The 21,718-nt window shown below is 36.9% G+C and overlaps 1 protein-coding gene across 3 annotated transcripts in view; it reads right to left on the reverse strand.

Annotated features, from left to right (window-relative positions):
- Positions 1–21,718, reverse strand: part of TPD52L1 (TPD52 like 1) — a 51,286-nt gene that overhangs the window by 12,808 nt on the left and 16,760 nt on the right. For all 3 annotated transcript variants that reach the window (XM_085217375.1, XM_085217377.1, XM_085217376.1), the window contains exons 2-4: positions 18,948–19,063; positions 14,488–14,636; positions 2,370–2,471 (exon numbers count right to left, since the gene is read on the reverse strand). In XM_085217375.1, coding sequence (XP_085073501.1) covers positions 2,370–2,471; positions 14,488–14,636; positions 18,948–19,063 — 367 coding nt within the window. The remainder of the gene's footprint in view (positions 1–2,369; positions 2,472–14,487; positions 14,637–18,947; positions 19,064–21,718) is intronic.

The raw sequence follows: 21,718 nt of genomic DNA on the forward strand, positions 1-21,718 counted from the left end.
AGCAAAAAAAAAAAAAAAAAGAAAGAAAGAAAAAGAAAAAGCGAAGAGTGAAACAATGAATACATGCCTTCTTACAGCTTATTCCTCCAACCATAGCCAGCACTAGAGTAGGAAAAAATATTTTTAAACCAGGCCATTTAAGTGGTAAGGTTTACAGTGCGACCCCACCCAGAGATGTATCTTATGCCAGCTTCATTGCTGGAGTAAGCACATAGTTATTCCAGATTTAGGGTGTTCAGCAAATGTAGCATGCCCGATTCATGCCATGCTTCATGTAAGTAGGGGGCACTGGCTCTGGTTCTTGCTTCTTCATTGTCATGTGCCTAGAAAACAAAAACAGCATGCCTCCACAAAAATAAATAAATAGATAAGTAAAAATTAAAAAATGGCAAAGCTGATAAGTTCATATTTTCCTAAAAATTTCCCAACCACATTTGAGATAATGCTTTTTATCACAGAAATCTACTAGAACCAAGCTTATAGATTAATTCAAATGCTTACGGACTCAGCCTCTTGGCTAAAGGGCTAATGAGATAAATACCACCCATCTGCTTTCCAAGTGTTAGTCAGAAGCACAATCACCATGGGGTGGGGGGTTGGTACTGACAGGGAATAGAAACTAATTTGATAGCAGTCAGTAATTAAAGGCAATATTAAAAGAAAAACATGCTCTATTACAGTGAAGACATTTCTGCATTTGCAGCAATTTCCCACCCTACACAAAGCACAGTAACAGGACCTAAAAAGTACTGAATTGTTGATCATCCTTCCATCTACCATCAGGAACCAGTGTGCACATCAACTCTGATCCCTGCTGCCTGCTGTAAGGACCCAAAGCACTAAAGCAGCAGCACTGTTCACCAAGCACTGGCTTTGTCTCTGTTACGTAAGTAAGTGTGAGGAAAGAACATAGGATGTGCGTGCCACATGGCACACAAACTCCTTGTCATGAATTTCTCAAATATACACAATACAACTATGAAAGAAGGAAGGGCAGTAAGAGTAAATAGTGGTAGAAAAAGAATGTGAAAATAAAAACCATACACAACTAAGCCTGAGACTAGAAAAAATATAAAACCCCAGGAAACTGTGAATAACACAAAAGACAACATTAGGACTATATTCAGTATTTCTCATACAGAAGACCCAGGAAGCATGAAAAGGAAGACCAGGCATATATACTGAGAGATGTTTAAGTATATGAAGTCAAACAGCTCTTAGCTTATGTTCATAAGCTAGTTGCAAAGCCACTGACTAGATTTTCAACTTTAATGTGGAAACAAACATTGTAAGGCGGATAATACTGTGATGAAGATTTTCCTTTTTTTTCAACTTGCACCTAGAAAAGCAGTAGTGCTTTCATAGAGGTTTTGTTTGGCTGTATGTAAGAGGTAGACATGACTAAAGATTTCAGAAGATTCGGATTAAGAAATGAGTGGGGAAAAAAAAATTGCATAAAAAAACCAAAAAGTATTTGAAGTACTGTAAAATGAATTAATACAGTGAAAATGACAAGAAACGTACTCTAGTATCACTAACAAATGAGACCCTAATTCTAACATTCAAGTCCATTTATTTCATCACAAAAAATAAATCAACTCCACCAAACACCCAAGAAGAAATTCTATAATCCTGCTGCCAAACTGAAAACTTAAGTGTTGATTTACAGTTTACGATTTCTTCTTTTGTGCTCTCATTCTGAGGAACCTTAGGTTTAATACTTTCAAAGATACAGCAATATATGAAGACTGATATTTAAGTACTTCAGTGGTAATTCTTCCCCTCAATCTCCGTTATTTCCATCATAGTTTATCTGTCTCCTATGATGAAACAGATCAAATAAAAAAAGAAATAAAAAGAAAAAAAAAAGGAAAAATGAACAAGGCAGTAAGAGTTTGCTAAATAATAAAAATCCATCCTCAGGATATGGTACTACTTTTGTTACATCTTTTGTACATCCTGAAAGAGATGATAAAAATAGCCTGAAATATTTCTTTATTATTTATCTTTCCACATACATATCTACAGTACGCTTGTTTTTCTCAGATGGTCTTTGTGTCCACAATGCATGTATGAGTAAAACTGTGTTAATAGAGATCTTACTGCAGTATTTTATTCCATTTTATTGTACATTTCCTCCAGGTGCTAAGTTGTTCCAAAAGCATTATTTATTTGTTTACTGATAAAAGCAGGAGTCAAGTAAAAATGTTACCTTCATTCATTGTTACCCCTTCTTTTTGGTTCAAAACAATGAAAGTTATAAAATACTCCAACTACTTGAAATATAAGAACACTAATGTAGACCAGAAAGAAAGGCTTTTATGGTGCTTCTCCTCAAAGTAAGGACAGTGAAACAGCAGCTTCTGTACCTCATATCTCCGAACTTCTTGCTGATAGCAGTTCCTACGTTGCTGATAGCTGCTGTTGCTTTTTGTCCTGCATGGCTCAGGGTCTCATGTGTCTTCTTGTACCTGGAAACAAAAACAAAGAGCAAAAATAATAATACATATTTTAAAAAGTGAGGTTCGAATGCTCTGCAATTAATTCCCTCTTTCCTTCTTTCTACATTTTAAAGTCTCATTCACTGAAAGGCTAAGAAACACAGTAACTTGCACAAAACAAATCACAAAGGTGCCCACTTCCACACAGCTTCGTAAATGCAGTTTAATCCTAATGCGAGCAAAGCACTCTTCCTCTCCCCATTGCATTTAATGTCTTCCAAGAGAGTAAGCAAAAGCTGTTTAAAAGTAGAATGCTGTGATCTATTAAATACCTGCTTTATATAGTTTCTATAAATTCACATCAAATAAGAATTCTTTTAGCAAACACCAACTTTCTGTCACAGAAGAATCAGGAAACATAGAACTCTGCTCTTTCATGTATATACAGATTAGAAACACACATATATAAATTAGATACACTTCAAAATTATTTACTGATATTTCAGATTAGACAAAATAGGTCTCATCTGTTCCTGTACGTTACAATTTTGGATTTTTTAATTTTTCAGAGAAAAGGAAGAAGATTTGATAAGAGAAAGAAAGATGAAAAAAATCCAGATAGTGAATGCATATTCTAAATAGCACTGATTCCTTTCTGAAGTCACTCAATTCACGTATAGCATGTACATTCAAACACAGAATCCTCTTCATTTACTGATTTAGGTTATATGCTCTGCTCTACAAAGACCTTTGGAATGGTTAATTCGCATCCTCAGAGTAATCAATAAGTTTTTCTGTACAGATGCTTTTTTTACTGAATAAACTAACTTTAAGCACGTCAGAGGTTTCCTTCTAAGGAAATTATCTGAAATTCCCAGTGACGCAGACAAGCTCATAATTGGAAATACTGACCTAGTAACAAAAGCAGAGCACACCAGAAAATTACTCTTTGTATCCCGTGGCGTGCCTTGGCAGAGAAGAACTGCAGAAATGATCATGAAAAATTCAGAAGTACAATTCCATCAGTCCTACTTTTCCTTTGAACAAGTTTTGTAAGATTGCAAATACATACCAAAATACACCAGAGATTAATGCAAAAATCCCCCTGCCTAATTCTTAAATTGGAAGCAGAGTGCTTTCTTCTAACTTTTAGAAATATGAAAGCTATATATCCTTGTGGAGATAGGAGAAGTAAGAGAAGACCACCATTTGCAATACTGCACATCACATTTTTTTGTCAGACCCTTTTAGCCTTGGTAGCATCTATTGCTGAAAGTCTTCTGCTGAGGACTATGCTGTAAAAACTGTAGGCCAGAAGGAAGATGCTGAGCAATGTGGTATTCTTTCAGACCATATTCTGTCAAAAATAATTTTCCCCAGTATAAATACTTTGATTCTATGTCCCTAAGCAGTAAAATATCTTAAATCTGCCTAACAAATTCTTAAACTGCCAAGTGAAACATGTCATTCTGTGAAGGAGCTTGTGTTGGTTTCCAATGAATAGAAAAAACAGCTTAAAGGAAGGATCTTAGACTGAGATACCAGATCTGAAAGAGACCTACAGTTTGTTAACAGATAACTTGAATTAAACTCAAGCACTGAATCGGAATGGTAACAAAGGCTAAAACACTGCAACGGTAAGGGAAGGAGTGCTGGTTATGCTGGTTTTTTGTTTTTTTTTTTTTTGTTTGTTTGTTTTGTTTTTTATTATTGTTTTTCAGGGGCAGAATACAAAGAAGATGAAAGAGATCATTTCTGGGGGGTTTCCTTTCTCTGCAGCCCTGGATTGCAGTGCTCTTATTTCACCAAGGCCTCATTCTGCAGCTCGACTAATTTGACCTCTGTCATCATATTTTCACCTCATAGAATACAGAGAAACTAAAATACGTGTTTATGATGCCTCATTTAAATTATGAGTACGTACCTTCTTGATAAGTGTTGTCTACAAAATTCTGTGTATATATTCAATGAAGCTGATAATAATATAAAAATATATCTAGGAACAAATACTATTTAAGCACAAATTGACAGTAAGAAGTAAAGTACTTTGCAGAACTCATTCTGAGATATTTTTTGAACAGTACACTTCATAGTACATTTTATGCATGGACATGTTTATATTTATTGGACAATATCTTCGCGTCTTGCCTTTGCGCTACAGGTTCCTCATACTACATAAACCCATTAAGAGAATAGTCCCAAATGCTTCTATACAGGAGAGAAGCATAATTTCAACTATGAAACAGGTGAGTTCCTTAAATGTTTCTGAATCATAGCTTTGCTTAGGTTGGAAATGACCTTATAGATTATCAAGTCCAACTGCAACCTAACCAAACTACCCTAACTCTAACAACCCTTCACTAAATCATGTCCCTGAGCACCAAATCCAAACAGTTTTTAAACACATTCAGGGATGGTGACTCAACCACATCCCTGGGGAGCCTATTCCAGTGCTTAACAACCCCTTCTGTAAAGAAGTTATTCCTTATATCCAACCTAGACCTCCCCTGATGCAACTCGAGGTCATTTCTCCTCATCCTGTCACCTGTCACCAGTGAGAAGAAACCAACCCGCTCTTACTGTAGGCACCTTTCAGATACTGGAAGAGAGCAATAAGGTCTCCTCTCAGCCTCTTTTTCCCCAGACTAAACAGTCCCATTTCCTTCAGTTGTTCTTCGTATGGCATATTCTCCAAGCCCTTCACAAGTCTTGTTGCCCTTCTTTGGACCTGCTCCAGCACCTCAATGTCCTTTCTATATTGAGGCGCCCGAAACTGAATATAATACTTGAGATGGATGCTGAGTACAGGGGCAGGAATACTTCCCTGGTCCTGCTCACCACACCATTCCTGATACAAGCCAGGATGCCATTGGTCTTCTTAGCCACCTGTGCGCACTGCTGGCTCATATTTAGCTGACTGTCCATCAGTACACCAAGGTCCTTTTCTATCAGGCAGCTTTCCATCCACTCCTCCCCAAGTCCGTAGGGTTCCCTGGGGCTGTTGTTGTGACCAGAACATTAACTTCATCAAAAAAAACCTTTTGGGAACTGGTTGAAATGACACTGATTATGGCATTTCAACTAACAATGTATTTTTTTCTGTAAATCCTCTAAATAAAAGTCTTCCTCAATATTTCCACTAGCAAGAAAGACACGGAGACTGTATTTATGTTCCTAATACTTCTGATGTTACACAACGGCATAAATCCAGCTAAGACTGTTATGCAACTGGCCTTTTTTCAGCATCAACTAGCCAAAAATGACCTTTGACATGAACTCCCCCATTCTCTCTAGTAATGCTGGAGGAGCTTTAAGGAACAAAAAAGCAACAAAGGTAAAAATGCTGTGCAACATGGAATGCCTGGCAGCAGAGACAAGAAACAACAGCTTTCATCACCAGTGATTACCTTAAAAATCATTCTCCCCCATCCTTGCCATAATGGTGATATGCACCATTCGTATCACCATGTCTTCTTCTAATAAATGACCTTTCCACAAGGCACACTTCCTTACTGTAATTAATTATGCTCTTTATTTATATTCAGAAGAGTATTTTGGTTCACATGTTTTTTTATAGTTACATTTTATTTACACCATTCATTTGATACCTTGCCGTTGTTACTATTTTTGTACTGATGACCTCCAGCATATTCTTTCTGATCTCTGGGAACCTTCTCAATTGGATGCAACACCAGTAATAGGAGCCACCAGTGTTCACTTTTTTATGTAATGCATTGCTTTCCTACAGCCACACATCAGCATCATGGCTGTGATTCTAAAAGCATTATGCCACATGTCCTGTAGCATCAGCAGAAGTAGAAACAGACTAACCAGACACAGGAGTCTCTTGATTTACTCAGTTACAGCAGGAATGCCTTCACTGTTTGTGTGACACCTAAACATTCTCCTCAGCGCACAGCAATTACTTGTAGTGAATAACAAGGATCAGATTTCATGCTTCTCACTTAGCACATATTAGTAAATACTTACACTGTATTTTGCAGACAAAAAGATTAAACAGATACTTTATCCAAAGTGTAAAATTGTGAATCAAGCTCATTGTGACATTACAAATATTAACTTTTTCAGATGACTTTCACCTGAAAATTGTATCCATAAGTTTCTGATTATAATTTGGATTTTAAAATAAGGAATATAAAAAAAAAAATTGTCAACAAAACTGATTATTAGAAGTTATCATAAAATATGTTGATATGGCACAGTTACATTCTGCTGATACACTCTTTCTGAAACATGTAAAAGCAGCTTACATCTCTAGTGTTGTAACATACTCTGTTGACAGAGAGATTTATACCATATTTTTAATGCATTTTTACCTTTATATAAGGCATTTAGGTCAGACTATCATACGACAAAACTGTCTCACTAGCTGATTTTTACAGCCAACTACAGTAAAGAAGATTATTATTTCATTCTCGCATTACGCTTTATGAAATGGTGTTTCATATAAAACACAGTTAAGCCACAGACATATAAAGAGGTCAGAGAACTAGATGTTTAAATGACCAACATCATCTGCAAAATAAGATGAGATAATCATACTGCGTGGTATTTGATCTCATCTCAACTCAATGCAGAACTGCCCTTCATACAGCAGAGTTAAATCTAACCAGCCTTCATAGGCACAGTATATGAGCTCCTGACAGAAGAAGGCTACAAACACATCATTCACATTTTGCATGGCCATCTGCATATTTGACCTATTAGTGAATAATAAAGATTTTAAAATCAGCTTCCATAAAATACAACAACACATACTACTAATCAGTACGTCTTCATTCAGCATTGTTCCTCTTCATCAATGCTTGCTTGCAGAATTAATCCGTTTGAGAAACCAACTTCTGTGACAGAGCTTACATAAGATGCAAGAAAATGCAAACAATTAACAACAAAATCATGTAGAGCAGAGCCTGGTGGCGCAAGCCACATCCTATGGAATTTGCCTCTTCTTTCTTTTCAAACTATTAGTCAGATTAGGAATGACGTTTTCTGGAATAGGTGTAAAGCATCTGGATCTCTGAGAAACTCTCAAATAGAAAGCTATTTTGTCATTGATTTTCTGTGAAAAATAGAGAGTATTAAATAAACTACACTAATGCTTAAAAAAAAAAGCATATATGAATGATAGATAATATGTACTTAAAAGTACATGTTATCTGTACGTATTCTCTAAGAGCATTCATATTCCCATTCTGCCCACAAATGAACTCTGAACTGTTTGGTTTAAATGCTCACCTGAAATTCATTCTGACTTCAGACACAGTAACAGATGTACTTTTTAGATATTTCTCCTTTTGCCAGATATTCTAAGAATTACTTGAAACCATGCTAGCCCCTTGATGGGTGCAAATGCCTAAATCAGTTAAAGGAGCTATGCCCCAGGTAACTCCTGTCCCAGAGAGAGAATAAGGGAACTGAACCTCTACCAGCCTCCAGCCAGAAATCTGTGTGCAGCATGCAAACTGCTGTGTTCAGCAGGCAGGAGAAAGTCATGAATCAGGAAAGGTGTCAGGCAACAGCGACAAATATTCTGTACTGTCCTGCATTGTAGTCTTCAAAGTCATGGAAAACACTGGGGATATAACTGTGAAGGTATGACTTGTACAGTGCAGCATAGAATGAAAGAGAAACAAGCAGTTGTGATATAATTATTAGGGTAGAAAAGATATAATACATTGGCTCAAACATAGACAAGCTTAAGACATTCCAGGACAAAACTTCAGAATACATCACACCTTAAACTGTGCTAATAACACTATCTGTGGGCTCCACACTATATACACTAGATGAAAATAAACTATACAGATTCAACATATCCCTGCCTCCCTTTTCCTTTCTTCTCTTTCCCCTTCTCTCTTCTTCTTCCCTCCTTTCTTCCCCCTTCCTGTTCCTTCCTACTCTCCCCCCCTTTCCTTTTCTTTTTTTTTTCTTTTCTCTCTTCCCTTTCATTTTCTTACCATGTCTGTTTTCTCTTTTCCATTCAGTTCTTCCTTATCTTTTCTTTCCCTTCTCTTATTTTTCCCTGTCTCCATTTTCACTGAATCTCTCCTGGATATTTTAAATCCCGGACATTTCAGAGATTCCAGCTCACATTTAGGCCACCCCTCTTTATACTAAGATATACCCTTTACAGATATCTAAAATGCATGTACATATTTTCTGGAGAATATTTTCTGTGATTTTTTCTTCAAGAAATAGTATATTCAGAGATCTGGAATAGATCACACAAAGTCCCTATGGAATTTCCATTAGCTAAAGCTTCTGATGCAATCAAGTGAATGTACGTTTTTCAGGAAAGGGACAATGAAACAGACTTTGTTAACTTCTTCAAGTCCTTTCTCCAATCTTATTTTCCATTAGGCCACCCTCCCACATTCAAGCCCAGAGATACATGCAAAAAAGCTGCTCAAAAAAGCCAACAAAACCAAGTCTTTGAAGAAGGTGGGAACATTGACTGACCTGACCCAAAGGACACCGAAAATTACTGGAAATGAGAGGCTTCTTTTACATTTATAGAGTTCACACCCACACTCAGGTAATGCACTTGCTAAAATCAACATGCCTGTTTCTTCACTTATACAACCAGTACATGTACTTTCAAATTTAGAGAAGAAAATGACAAAAGGTGATTACACATTACAATGAACAGAAACACCCACATTTCTATTACTACCACTCGTAACAAGCATGTGTGTGGGAACATGTTATACTAAGTTCATAAAAGTCACAGTAGGCCTGCGGTTGTCCAGAAATTATAGCCAATTTCCTGAGAAAATTCTAAGCCTCTGGAACATATTGTTACGTATTTAAAGTTATACAAAAGGAGGCTCTGAGTACTGTAGATTTGAAGACCAAAATGCATGCAGAGCAACTATTGCTTTCTATTTTCTATCACCTGGTAGAGACTTAAATTATAAAATACGATTAAAAAAATTCAGTATTTGTGGAAACCCACACTATTATCCTCAGGTTTCCTATCAGCAGAACTAAGCTGGTACGTACAGTTCTCAATGAGTAGTCAAAGATGTGATTCTTATTCTGTTTCTGGAGGAAAAGTCCATGTTGAATGCTCCTTTCCGAGATCTCAGGCAGATGTTTCTTGTAAGAGCAGAGCAATACTGAAGCCTTCCTAAATGAGCTACAAAAATCTGCCAGTGCTTGAGAGTGCCTCAGGCACTGTCTTGGAAACATGTCGGAGTTAGCACTTACAGCTCTCTTGATTCTGGTCACTTAATTCATACAATTTTCAGCTTCTAGAAGTGACTATTTTGTCTGTGAGAGCAAAAGATGAAAAGCCTGTTTGGAAACACAGTTTTGTGAGATTCCTACCCTAGATGCTTCCACTTTCCTTTACCTCAAAGCAGTCTTAATGCCCCAGTTCAAATTACTAAGTATATGGGCTTTGAGACATTTCATTGCTACAGCCCTTGAAGAGAGAATATGTTTTCTTTCAATTTTTAGCTATTGCAATGATTTATTGGCCACTAGCAAGCAGCTCCCTACAGTGGTCTGAATGTCTGGGGTACTAGTTTTGGTGGTTTTAGTAGCAAAACCAACCAAAATCAACCCCCTAAAAGCAATGCCTGTGGTTATTTCACCATTCTCTTTTATGGGCTGGAAGGTTATCCACTTAAAAAAGAGAAGGCCTATGCTTTCTAACAGTTGCTAACGTTTCAAGAATGAGAAGGAGTTTATGAGAACTGTTAGCTTGAGTGAGATTGTTGTTGGATTGTTTCACAGATACAGCTGCTGCTAAGAAACTCACTAGCCCTGATATATCTCCTTAAGAGTACAACGCTGCAACATCCCATTGTTTTCTTCTGTGAGAAGAACAACAGCCTAAAGGCTGAAGGACAAAGTTGGGCATGGTTACAATCCATATGATTGCTAAAGGTGAGGATGTTTTTAGCTATCTCTATGAGAGAGAGATGAGAAATATAAATTAACATTTGTAATCTTCTCCATATATTATGCAAGGCAAATTTGTAACTGCATTAAAGAATACCATTACTTTTGACCTTGACTAGAAAAATGGGGCAAGAGGAACCTAATCATGTTCACCAAAGGGAATACTGGCTAGTAGATTGGTGGAGATAATCCCTTTCCTCTTCTCACCACCAGTTAGAGCCAGACCTTCAGTGCAGTGCAGTGCAGTTTTGCTCTAGGTTCCTCTTTCATGAAGAGGACATGGACATACTGGTGAAAGTTCAGTGAAGGGTCATCAAGATGATTAAGGGAATGGAGTATTACTTCTATGAGGAGATACTAGAGAATTGGGTCTGTTTAGCCTGGAGAAGACAAGACTCAGGGGGATTTAATCTATGAAAACCTGTAAGGGAGTGAACAAGATACAAGAAATATTCAAACATAAGAAAAAGGTTTTTCACAGAAAGGGTGACTGGATATTGTAATCAGCTGCCCTGAGAGGCTGTAGACTCCAACCTTGGATTCAAAACCAGACTGGAAACAGTCCTTAGAATGCCACTCTACCTCACTCTGCTCTGGGCAGCTAGACTGGATAGACTCCAGACATCACTTCAAACTTCAACTATTCTGTGATTCTGCATAAAACTAGGTAAAATACTCACTGGAGCAATCATTTTACCTCTATGCACTACACAGGGAAAATTTTAAGTGCAGAAGAATAGAAACCACTGTGGAAACTTTATTGAATCATCACCAATCAAAAAGATTTAGATAAGTAAACACACTGTATTCAGGTTACGTAAAATTTTTCCTTTGTAGCAGAACACATAAGAAAAGCTCAGTTGTGGTCTCCGTAAATACCACTTTGAAGACATTTTTTATGATTCCTTAAGATAAATAAATAACCTCAAAACTTGCCAACATTAACTTGCTTCTGGAATTCAAATAAATGAATTAGACATGTTTAAAATATAAATAAAACCCTGCATTGCTAGAAGCTAACATAATACCCACCCACCTCTATTCACTGTAACACTGATCTTTAAAAAAGTGGTGATGGGGAATCATTCTAGCTGGTGAAATGAAACTAAGCTTGAAACAAGCACTTACTCTTTAGTTACTGATATCCTCTATAGTAAAAGATCCTCCTTTTCCTAACACAAAGATTGTACTAAAAATAACCGTAATGAAGAACAGCAGCAGAAATGAATGAAGAACATAATAAATGCATTATGATTCTGGTCATCAAAAGTGAATAACTTCCAGGTGTATTTCATAGAAGACAAACAACATTACAGCTTTTCTTTACAGAAGAACAAAGCTGATAAAAAAACTAGTTTGATACAGAAAGAGCTGTACATTACTGTCATAAATATGGTGTCTTACAAGAAACAGAAATGCTTTAGCATAATTTGTAGCATAAATTAATAAGAAAGTAATAGACCTTATGCAGACTTCTATGCTGAGCCTGTCATAATCTTCAGTGGAGAACATTAGCCAAATTGACCTTCAGCTCTGGCTTTCTTCAGTGTGATCATGATCTTTTTTTCCTTTTTAATCACAACAGAATCCTTTAGTGATAATTTCTGACATGTACATAGAATAGAATCATAGAATTGCTTAGGTTGGAAAAAACCTGAAAGATCATCGAGTCCAACCACAACCTAACCATACTACCCTAACTCTAACAACCCTCCGCTAAATCATGTCCCTGAGCACCATATGTCAACATGTCAAGCATGCTTAGGCTAACTCCTAACCTACCTGGACAACCTTTTCAAATGTAAATACTTAAAAATAAAAAAAAAAAGTTAGGATCTGAAGTTTATATTCAGTCATTCCAAGTGGCATTCATTCTTTGAGTTGGGTGCTGAGTCTCTAAGTGCACTTTAGCCCTAAGAATGTATGCCCAGCTGGAGAGTTTAAAAGATTATTAAGATTAAAAGGACTAAAATTTTGGTGCATAATTGTGCTTTATAAGTTTGAAAAAAATTTTTTTTTTCTTTAATGGGGACAATTTTCAGAAAAGGTGGTTACAAAACCCAGTAAGATTCCATGAAAGCAAAAGTAGCCTCCTTAAAACATCATATATATTTTTTTAATTAAAAATAACTAATTTGGGATTTACAAGTTTAAAATACAGGAATGTAAGTATTTTGGGCTTTTTTTTTTTAAAGCAAGCCTTTTCCTCATTAAATAAGAGAATATTAGCGAGTAATGCTTCCCATTGCTATTTTGGACTAGCAAAAACGAATCACCACTATATTACATAACACATCTGTTTTTAAGAATGTTGAATTACCATGATTTGTACAGTGAGTATCAGGCAGAATAATATCACAGTTGGACTACAGACAACAGGACTTTCAAGGGCACAAATAGACTCCTTGCTGCTCAGTTCCAAACACTAGGCTTGGAGCACTGAATGGCTTTTTGTTTCTGAAGCTCATTTTAAAGAGTAGCAGATACCATACTGACAAAGGCTCCTAAAGTCTCTTTATTTTTGTGAAAAATATCAATTCTCAGAATAGAAAGTGAAAAGCTATCTCGGAAAATGCTACAAAATTTAAAGTAACAATTGAAGCTTTTATTTTGAAATTCTGCTAGTGTCTCCCAGTAATCACAGTTTAGGTGCCTTCTGCTTCTCCTCTCTTCTAAAATTCTGTGCATCTGGACTACCTTCTCCTAGAACTTGTGGTAGACAACAGTGACAATGTCTCTCAAGTGCATCAATTAGTGACAATGTCAAGAAAATTAGATGACATTTAGACTTAGCTGAAAAACTGTCCAAAAGTAAATGTTAGGAGGCATGCAAATCACAATTCCTACTAAGGAGTTTATGCCTTATTTGTCTTCTTGACTTCTATCTTGATTGTATTTACTGTCACTGAACCTGCTCTGCTCTTTTCTTCAGATTCCATGAGGCTGTTCCATCATGGGCAATGCCAGTGCCCTGCCTGCCTTTCCATCAACTCCCACCTCACCCTTTGTGTGAGGTCGCCTGCTCTTGCATCTCCCTATGAGTTTCAAATCCAGTTGTCAACTGCAAAAACAAACAAACAAATAAATAAAATATTGAAACTTCTGTCAGTTCCCAGTTCAGGAATGGTAGATTTAGGACAGATCCTATCACAATCTCCATCTGTGTTCTTTTAACTCCTTCCTTACACAAGGCTTGCACTAATAGCTCTTGGCAGCAAGCTGTAACTCAAATAAGCTCCCTTCCTTGCTCAATTCACCTAAGCACTCAGGGATTTTTCAAATGCACCTTCCTGGAAGGCAGCAACTGAGTTAGACTACAGACTTCCACAGTAAATTGGTCTGGTTCTAGAAAAGAAAGTTCACATTAAACTACTTGAACAGATATAACTAAGCAGAATAACTATTGTTTACACTTCCACATTACTTTTCACCCTAGAAACCCCGAGCTGCTTAAACATTCAAGGAGAGTTTCTTTGAACTCTTGTGAACTAGTTACCCACTCTCCACAGCCGTAAACCAAGGCTGTGATACGTGACTTGCCAAAGAACACAATGCTGGTAAATTGCAAAACTTGATATACTTGATATACAGAGGACTTAAGATAACCTTAAAGATGGCACAGTTAACGTCAACAAAGTTTTATGTTTCCTTTGGATAGCCAGGAGCAGGAATTCAACACATCAGCTGATTCCATCCATAATCCTTTATAATTCAGATGATGGGGTATTTATTATTTGTTTCTGAATATTTGCTAATATTTGGTAATCTTTCTTCTCTCGGAAGTTGGAAGACATAATACATTGAGATCAATAAAGTTTTTTGTCTCTCCTCAGTAAAAACTGAAGGAATATGTCATGGGACAGGAAGATTGACCTCAGTCCCGTGACAGATTTATTTGCTCTGATTTTGCAAAATTAAGGCATAATACAGTAGCAAAGCATATTGTTGCTGTGGAAGGTTTTTTTCAGATCTCCTTGCTCTGAGAGGCTTGACATACTTGCCCCTGTTTTCTACCCCTTCTGGCAGGTATTTCTATGGAAAAATTTCATCCCAGGGCTCAAGTATCTCCAATGTGCTACACAACATATCAAAATGTATTTGTGCAGTCTGTACTCACGCAGAAGTTGTCTGCATATCATGCCAGCTTTTGCTAAAGTTCTGCTTCAGCTCATTCATCAGGCTCATGCCAAGCTTTTGTTTAATTTCAATCAGGTGCTTTTCTTTGGCTGCTAGTACTTGCCGCAAAGTTGAAATTTCATCCTCTAGCTGGGAGAAACAAAGAGGGAGGAGAAAGGAGAGAGGTGTTAGCCTGTTCACGCAGAAAGATAAACACATTCTATCTTAGGAGATTAAATGCATCTCGCACAAACTTGTGGGTTTGGGTTTTTTTTTTATGTGACAAGAGAGGTATAGAGATTTGAGTGTGTATAAATCACAAAGATGTCCAGAACATAGCTGACGCCACTGCTGTAGGTGACTCTCTCTGTATACACCACTGTACACACCTGATAAGACGGACAGAATACTCTGGACAGGAAGTGACTACTGAACAACCTGACCAAGATCTGCCTTTGGACATCAGGAGCCTCAAATATCACCTTTTCATTCACAAGGAAATTGGACAAAAGACAATTGGATAATTCAGATAGATATCTCTCTTCTAATGCACAGGCATTTAACTTAAAGATTATGTTTTAATCTCATACACTTATGAAAAAATAAATACAAATTGTTAGCAGCAAGTTGAACTAAAAAAAAATTCACATAATACTATAAGTTAAGGGTATCACGGGTGTCTGTCGTTGTATCTTAGTCCCCACATGTTTTAAAATAAAAGTGAAAATTGTTCAAAAAACCACAGCAGGTTAATGTTTTCAGAGCTCCTTGCCACTATGTAAATTCAAGCTGTAAAGATGACATTCATCCCAAACAGAGAGATACAATTCTCTCTGCAGTAGACATTTCACACACATCAGAACCAAAACTGAGTTTTGGTGTGGCAATGACCAGAACACTTGACTAAGAAGGGGGACAACTGAAACAGTTTGCCACTGACTGTTTACCCATTGGACAGCACTCCCATGAGCACAGGCTTGAATTCTTCATTAGGAAGATTCCTAAACCAGTTATGCAACCAGCACTCAGAGGTACTGAAGCTAACAAGGGTAAGTGACACGAGCAGATGCCTTTCACTTCAGGTTTAAAAGTTCCCTTACCAACTGTGTTCCTTCCTCCACGTGTTAACAGTATAACATATGGTGATGTATCATACCATATGTTAAGTTCCCTGGGATCACACTCATCCTGAGATTTACCTCTGTTGGCTGCAGGGAATGAGGCAAGCAGCAGCAGATTCAGTTGTGACCTCTAGGGCCATATTTACAATGTCAGTACCGGCATTATTTTTATGTTACACATTCATGCATCCCAATTCCTTGTAAAAGTATCTGCAAGCCCACTGTACTTTAAAAAGTCTCACTGTTAAATCCACCAGCCACCAGTTTTTTTTTCCTTTGTCACTACCTCCTATCTAAATTACTCAAAAACTTAAGCAGTAAGACTACGAACACAAAGCAAAACCACAGCCATAGTGAAGCAGACACCAGCATTCACCAAGACTTGTGATACCAACACTTCATTGGTAGAATAGGTAACAATCCAAAATTGCTTTATTCTTTCACCCTATCCCTAATGCTCCATTATATTTCTAACCTGCAAATGAGATACTGTCAAGAGACAGTATGAGTTCCTATTCTGAGAGGATAACTGGTTAAATGCTTACAGAATTGAGAAAGCACAAATTCAGCACACCTTAGATGGCAATTTACAATTCTCTTTGTTTCCCAGAAGTTTGCCTGAGTAACACTGTTAAAGAATTTAATTTAAATTAGCACCAGTATGCTTTCATGTACATAAACATTAGCTTTCCACTTGGGTAGGACTAGGCTGATCATTAGGTACTTGGATACATAAACATTTGAAGGTTTCTCTTAAAATTAACTTCCACCTGTTCACTTGAATAGATGCCAAAAGCTGCGAAGCCCTAAGAGAGTATTAACCCCATGTTCAGTTGTCCAAGTATGAACATTTTTGATTGCATTAAAAATAATACATTATTTTTCTTAAGAGATCAGAAACTAGCTTTGAACTGACAAAATGCTCCTCAAGTTCCATCATTTTAACTTAATGGCAGACACAAAGCTTCCCCGAAGTGCTCAGATCCCAGTGACCAAAGACTGAGAAAGAATTAGGGACTTCCAGTGGGATCTTGAAAACCATTTAAGCAGGTTACATATACAACTCCCATGGAAATAACAACAATAAAATCCACAAACAACAATTCAGAGAGTACTTATAATGTAAAATAGAGCATTCTGGGCAAACTGATATTAAAAAAGAATTATGTAATTTGGTATTATCTGTATATTCTGGACTATACAGTACTATGTAACATGTGGAGGTGGAAAGATGTGTAAAAATGCAGCTATTGGTTGGAATAATATTAATGACAGGCTGGAATTATAAGCTGAATATTAATTTGAATATGTTTATTATGTTAGTTTTAATAATCAAGGCACTTAGTGATAAGTATCAAGTGTAACAACAACAACAGAAGACATCATGGTTAATCCCATATTTCTAAGCCACATTAAATATCCTTTTTTCTTATCGTATCACCAATCAAAGTGTAGTATCCTGGCCTGGGTGTATGCACAGCCCTCTTACTCAGAGGAAACTGAACCAACACATAAAGATATGGAGGAAAACAAAACCACCATTGATGGAGCAGAGCAGGACTTGAAAGCAAAAACAGATTGCTTTTGAAAAGGAAACATCACCCAATTGCCACAGTTTTGTCTTGGAAAAGTTGAGATCTTACAGGTTTTTGTAAGTCTTTTTAAAGAACTATAAACTTCTTCTAAGCATTAGAGTTCACCAAGCTCAAGTTCCAAGCCTTTCGCAGCACAATTACAGGTTTGGGTTTTTTTTCCAAGAGTAAGCTCTATGCCAGTGAATTGCTGAGGGTAAATTCAGAAAATAATTTCCAGGTCAGCCAAGATCAGAGTATTTGAAAGACAATCTCTCATTTGTTTGTTGGTACAAGAATTAGAGCATTTCTATCAGAAAACTCATCTCTCACAGGAATCTTCAGGCACACAAGAGAGACAAGAGATAAATCCTCTTGCAAGAGACATATCTGTATCAGATGGTTGCAGGAAGCTTTTTTATTCCTTGTTTCCATACACCTAACTTGTCTCTTTCACCTAAAAAGGGAAAGGAAGCATTTAGGCTGGAAGAGATCTCAGGGTTTATCTGGTCCAACTCCTGCTCAAGCAGGACAACCTACAGCAGGCTGCACAAGCCCACCTCCAGGCAGCTTTTGAAGATCTCTAAGGAGGAGACCCCACAGCCTCTCTGAGGCAACCTGTGCCAGTCCTCCATCACCTGCACCAATGCACCATCACCTGCATAGCACAGAAGTGCTTTCTGGTACAGAGCGAACATCTTGTTTTCAGTTGGGCCTCTTGTCCCAACAAAAAGCCAGTAATTAACGGATAAATTCCTACATCATTATTGTGTGATAAACTGAGTAAGTGAAGTTTCAACTTCCTTCTTATAATTAACAAAAACAACAGGATCAGGAAAGTAATAAAAAGTAACTAACAACTTGGAATCAAAAGCTTGATGTAACACTAAAGCACAGAAAAAAAAATCCTTTTTTTTTCCCTGTTTCACTAAAAGATATTGAATCAACATTGCTAAAATGACTTGAGAGTCATTAAGATTGATTAGAGCATTCTTAATTATTAAAGTATTTTATATGGTGACTTAACATTGATTTATATATTTGTTGTACAAAAGGCAGGAATTCCTCTCAGGAGAAGAGCTGTCTTCTGGGTAAGCCCATTCCATGTGCAATAGCAGCGAATCCTTCTCATAGCACTCTCTTATCTTAAGCCAAATCTAGACAAACTCCTGAGCCTTTGTAATAAAAAAGACACATAATTCACCCTTCTCATCTTTCCTCTCTTTTTTATTAAATATTATTTTTTAAATCTTTTCATGGTGTTATGATGTGTCCTGAAGCTCTGTAATTAAAAAAAAAAAAAATAAATGCAAACCAAAAATACAACCCTCTCCAGACACATCAGTCATGAAGGAAAGAAAAACTTGATGAAATTGCTGTGCTAATCACCAGACTCTTCTGTAACCATAAGCAGCAGAGCACCATACAAAGAATTGTTTCTATCAGGTGTGACACCACTACAACAACAATTTCATAGATGTAATAATAACATCTTTCAGTCTTTGTAAAGAAAGGCTTATGCATATAAAGACAAGTGGCTTTTGTTAACTAAAATGGCATGTTTAACTTCGTCTCTACCATCAGAAGATAAAAGTTAGCTAACTTTCCAAAAATACATACGGAAAACAATTGTTTCAAACTATTGTAGCCTAGAATAATTTTTACCTAAAGAAAGAGCATTTCATTATGATATACTTCATCCTACAATTAATATCTATTGATTAACAGAAAAAGAAACATTAATACTCACAGAAATTCAAATTAATTACCTTGGCCAGCTCAGCCTTTAACTCCTCTTTTTCCTCTTCAGAAATCATACTGGTGAAATCAACATCAGTGACCATATCTTCGTCTGCTTCATGCAAAGACTGGGTTTCCAACAGACCTGAAATGAAGAGTTAAACAACAGGAGTATAACAACTACTGTTAATTATTTCAGCTGCGATGTTGACAAACTCTAAAATAAAAGAAAGATATTCACCCACTAGGAAAAAATAAAAGGGAACAACAAATCAATGTTTTCCAACTCAAGGTCATTTGGATTCCGTTTCTCATTTCTGAAAAGTGATTGGAAGTATTAGATGGTGTTTACTGTATTAAAACAATCTAATACATGAAAACACAATTTGTCCCTAGAGGGCAATCACCTTGGAGCACATGGCAAGACATCTTGTTTCTTACAACACAGGAAAAAAACAACAATTAAAACAACAAAAACCTCCCTTCATCACAAAACACAAATAAACCAACCCCTGGTTTTGTTTTTGTTTTTTTCAAAAAAGAAAGTTGATTAATGTGAATCACTGATGTTAGCTAAGCCAAATTTGCTTTAAAAGCACCACTGCAGAAATTCAAGAATCTTATAGTTGGACATATTTGGACATATTTGCAGAAGGAAATACCTCCTGTTTGAAGATTCCTCAAGGTTTGAGAAAATCATCCCTTGATTCCTTGATTCAAGCATATGAAGGGAGAACAACTGTACTGGACGTCCAATTACCTTATTCTACTTGATCAAGATCTGCATCAGCACCTACAGTAACCCAACTATTCACTTACATAAATGTTCATGAGACCTGAATTTGATTGGTATTCAGAAGATTCACAATATATCCTGACTTCTAGTCACTCAGTAAGAAGAAAACAGTGACTGGTGGGAATTTACTCATTTACGTCTTCTCATTTTTCACTGTCTGAAAACAAAATAATGCAAAACATGAGATAAAAAAAATAAAAACAAACATTCTTGCTCCTTCGGAACTTGTTTTAAGGTTCTCAATATGTTTCTCTTGTGAAAGAAAATTTCCTTCCAGGCTATATCTCAAAACAGAACTTTTCCCCATATTTCAGTTCTTCAGCTGGATAACCAGCAAACTCAGGTGACTCTTAACATCAGTGTGCTACTTAAATATGGGAGAGACTAGCTTCTTCCCCAGGCCTGCAGAGATCTGTATACTCTTTTTCATGGAGATTAGAACTCCGTTAAATTTTGGCCTTAGGAAGTAGGGATTACAAGCAGAAAGTCTAGAGTATTCAACAACTTGAAATTGAGTACTTTATGTTTGCATGTAGAAAGCAAGAAAAAGAATGAAAAGCTCCCTCGAACTTTCTGTCATTTCATCTATCTAGACTTCCACAGCATACCTGGATTTCCTCTTATGTAACAGAATAGAATAAAGCACAATGTGATGAACTCAACTCCGTTAATTACATCCTCCCATGAGTGGGAACATAAACAGAAGTAACACAGGTGCTGAATCCCTGTTTGGCACCATGTGCAAGAATAGAGCACCACCCATAAGCACAAAGACTCTTTTAAAAGAAGAAAACATACAAAAGACGTTGATACCTTTGCTATTACTCAAAAATGAACTTGCCAGGACAATCTAGACTGCCAAAGTCACAACAAAAGAAAAGCACATTTATTCTGTAGGAATGCTCCAAAATTAACTTTATTAGCCCCACTACATCACTAAACAAATTTTTTTTTTTTAGGATTTACAGAGTTTCTATGGAAGTTGGGCTATACTTAGTTCTCATGGTCTTCAAAGCAGTTCCCTTTCCTCACGGATGGAGGTGCAGCAGTACAGGGCGACTCTAGGAAGTATTAGGAAGAATCTTAGGCCAACAAGGTTAACATTGAAAGTCTTGGGGCAGAATTAATTAAATATGTGACATGAGGAGATCTTGGAGCAGCTGATACTTGAGCTAAAAAGGAAAAAGATCTGTACTCAAGGGATAGCATTAGTTTGGGACTGCCTAGATAAAGAGGCCAGAACTACTAGACAATGGATATATACATATAAGGAAGCGAGCATGGACCAAAATCACCAAAATATTAACACTTAACTAGATCTAAAGATCAAGTTCAATCTTCAAGACAGAACTGAAAATTACAATCCATTCAAAACAAACAAACAAACAAAAACCACGTGCTTATCAATCTTGTGCACCATCCTCTCAAATTTATCCAGAGCCAGTCATAATTCTTACCTCTTGCTTCTCATGCAAGTCTCAAGACACCTAATATCTACTCTGATCTCTCAGTCTCCACCTTCATTCTATAGCTATAGGTCTATAACACAGACCTCCCTCCTTCTTTGTATGACCACAGTTAATAGCAGCCTTCTCTCTTTCCTTGCTGATCTCAAGCTTCTGCCTTTTCTTCATGATTCCTACTTTTTCCAGCTACACCTTGTAGTAGTTTTTAGCCTGGACTTCAGATTCCATTCTATGGTGAGGACTTCTCTAGTGGTATGCTCTCACCACTTTTGTTGGGTAATAGTTCTAGAGCAGATCTATCAGCACAGGTAGGATGCTTCAGTTCTGGCGCTAGCTCACCTGAACTTCTCAGTTTCTTCCCCTCTTGATCAATAGGAACTCCTTTCCTGAAAATGGCCCAAAGATATCTTGTCAGTGTCTGGTGCTTCCCTACAGACTTTGTCCCCAGTTTGCCTCTCAGTCTTCAGTTTAGGAAAAGGAGAAATAAAGAGCAAAGGAACTTAGTAATACTTGAGAGTTTAGCATCCCCAAGCTGAAG

Source organism: Meleagris gallopavo, chromosome 2, assembly GCF_905368555.1.
Source record: "Meleagris gallopavo chromosome 2, MGAL_WU_HG_1.1, whole genome shotgun sequence".
In the NCBI taxonomy this organism is placed as follows: Eukaryota; Metazoa; Chordata; class Aves; order Galliformes; family Phasianidae; genus Meleagris; species Meleagris gallopavo.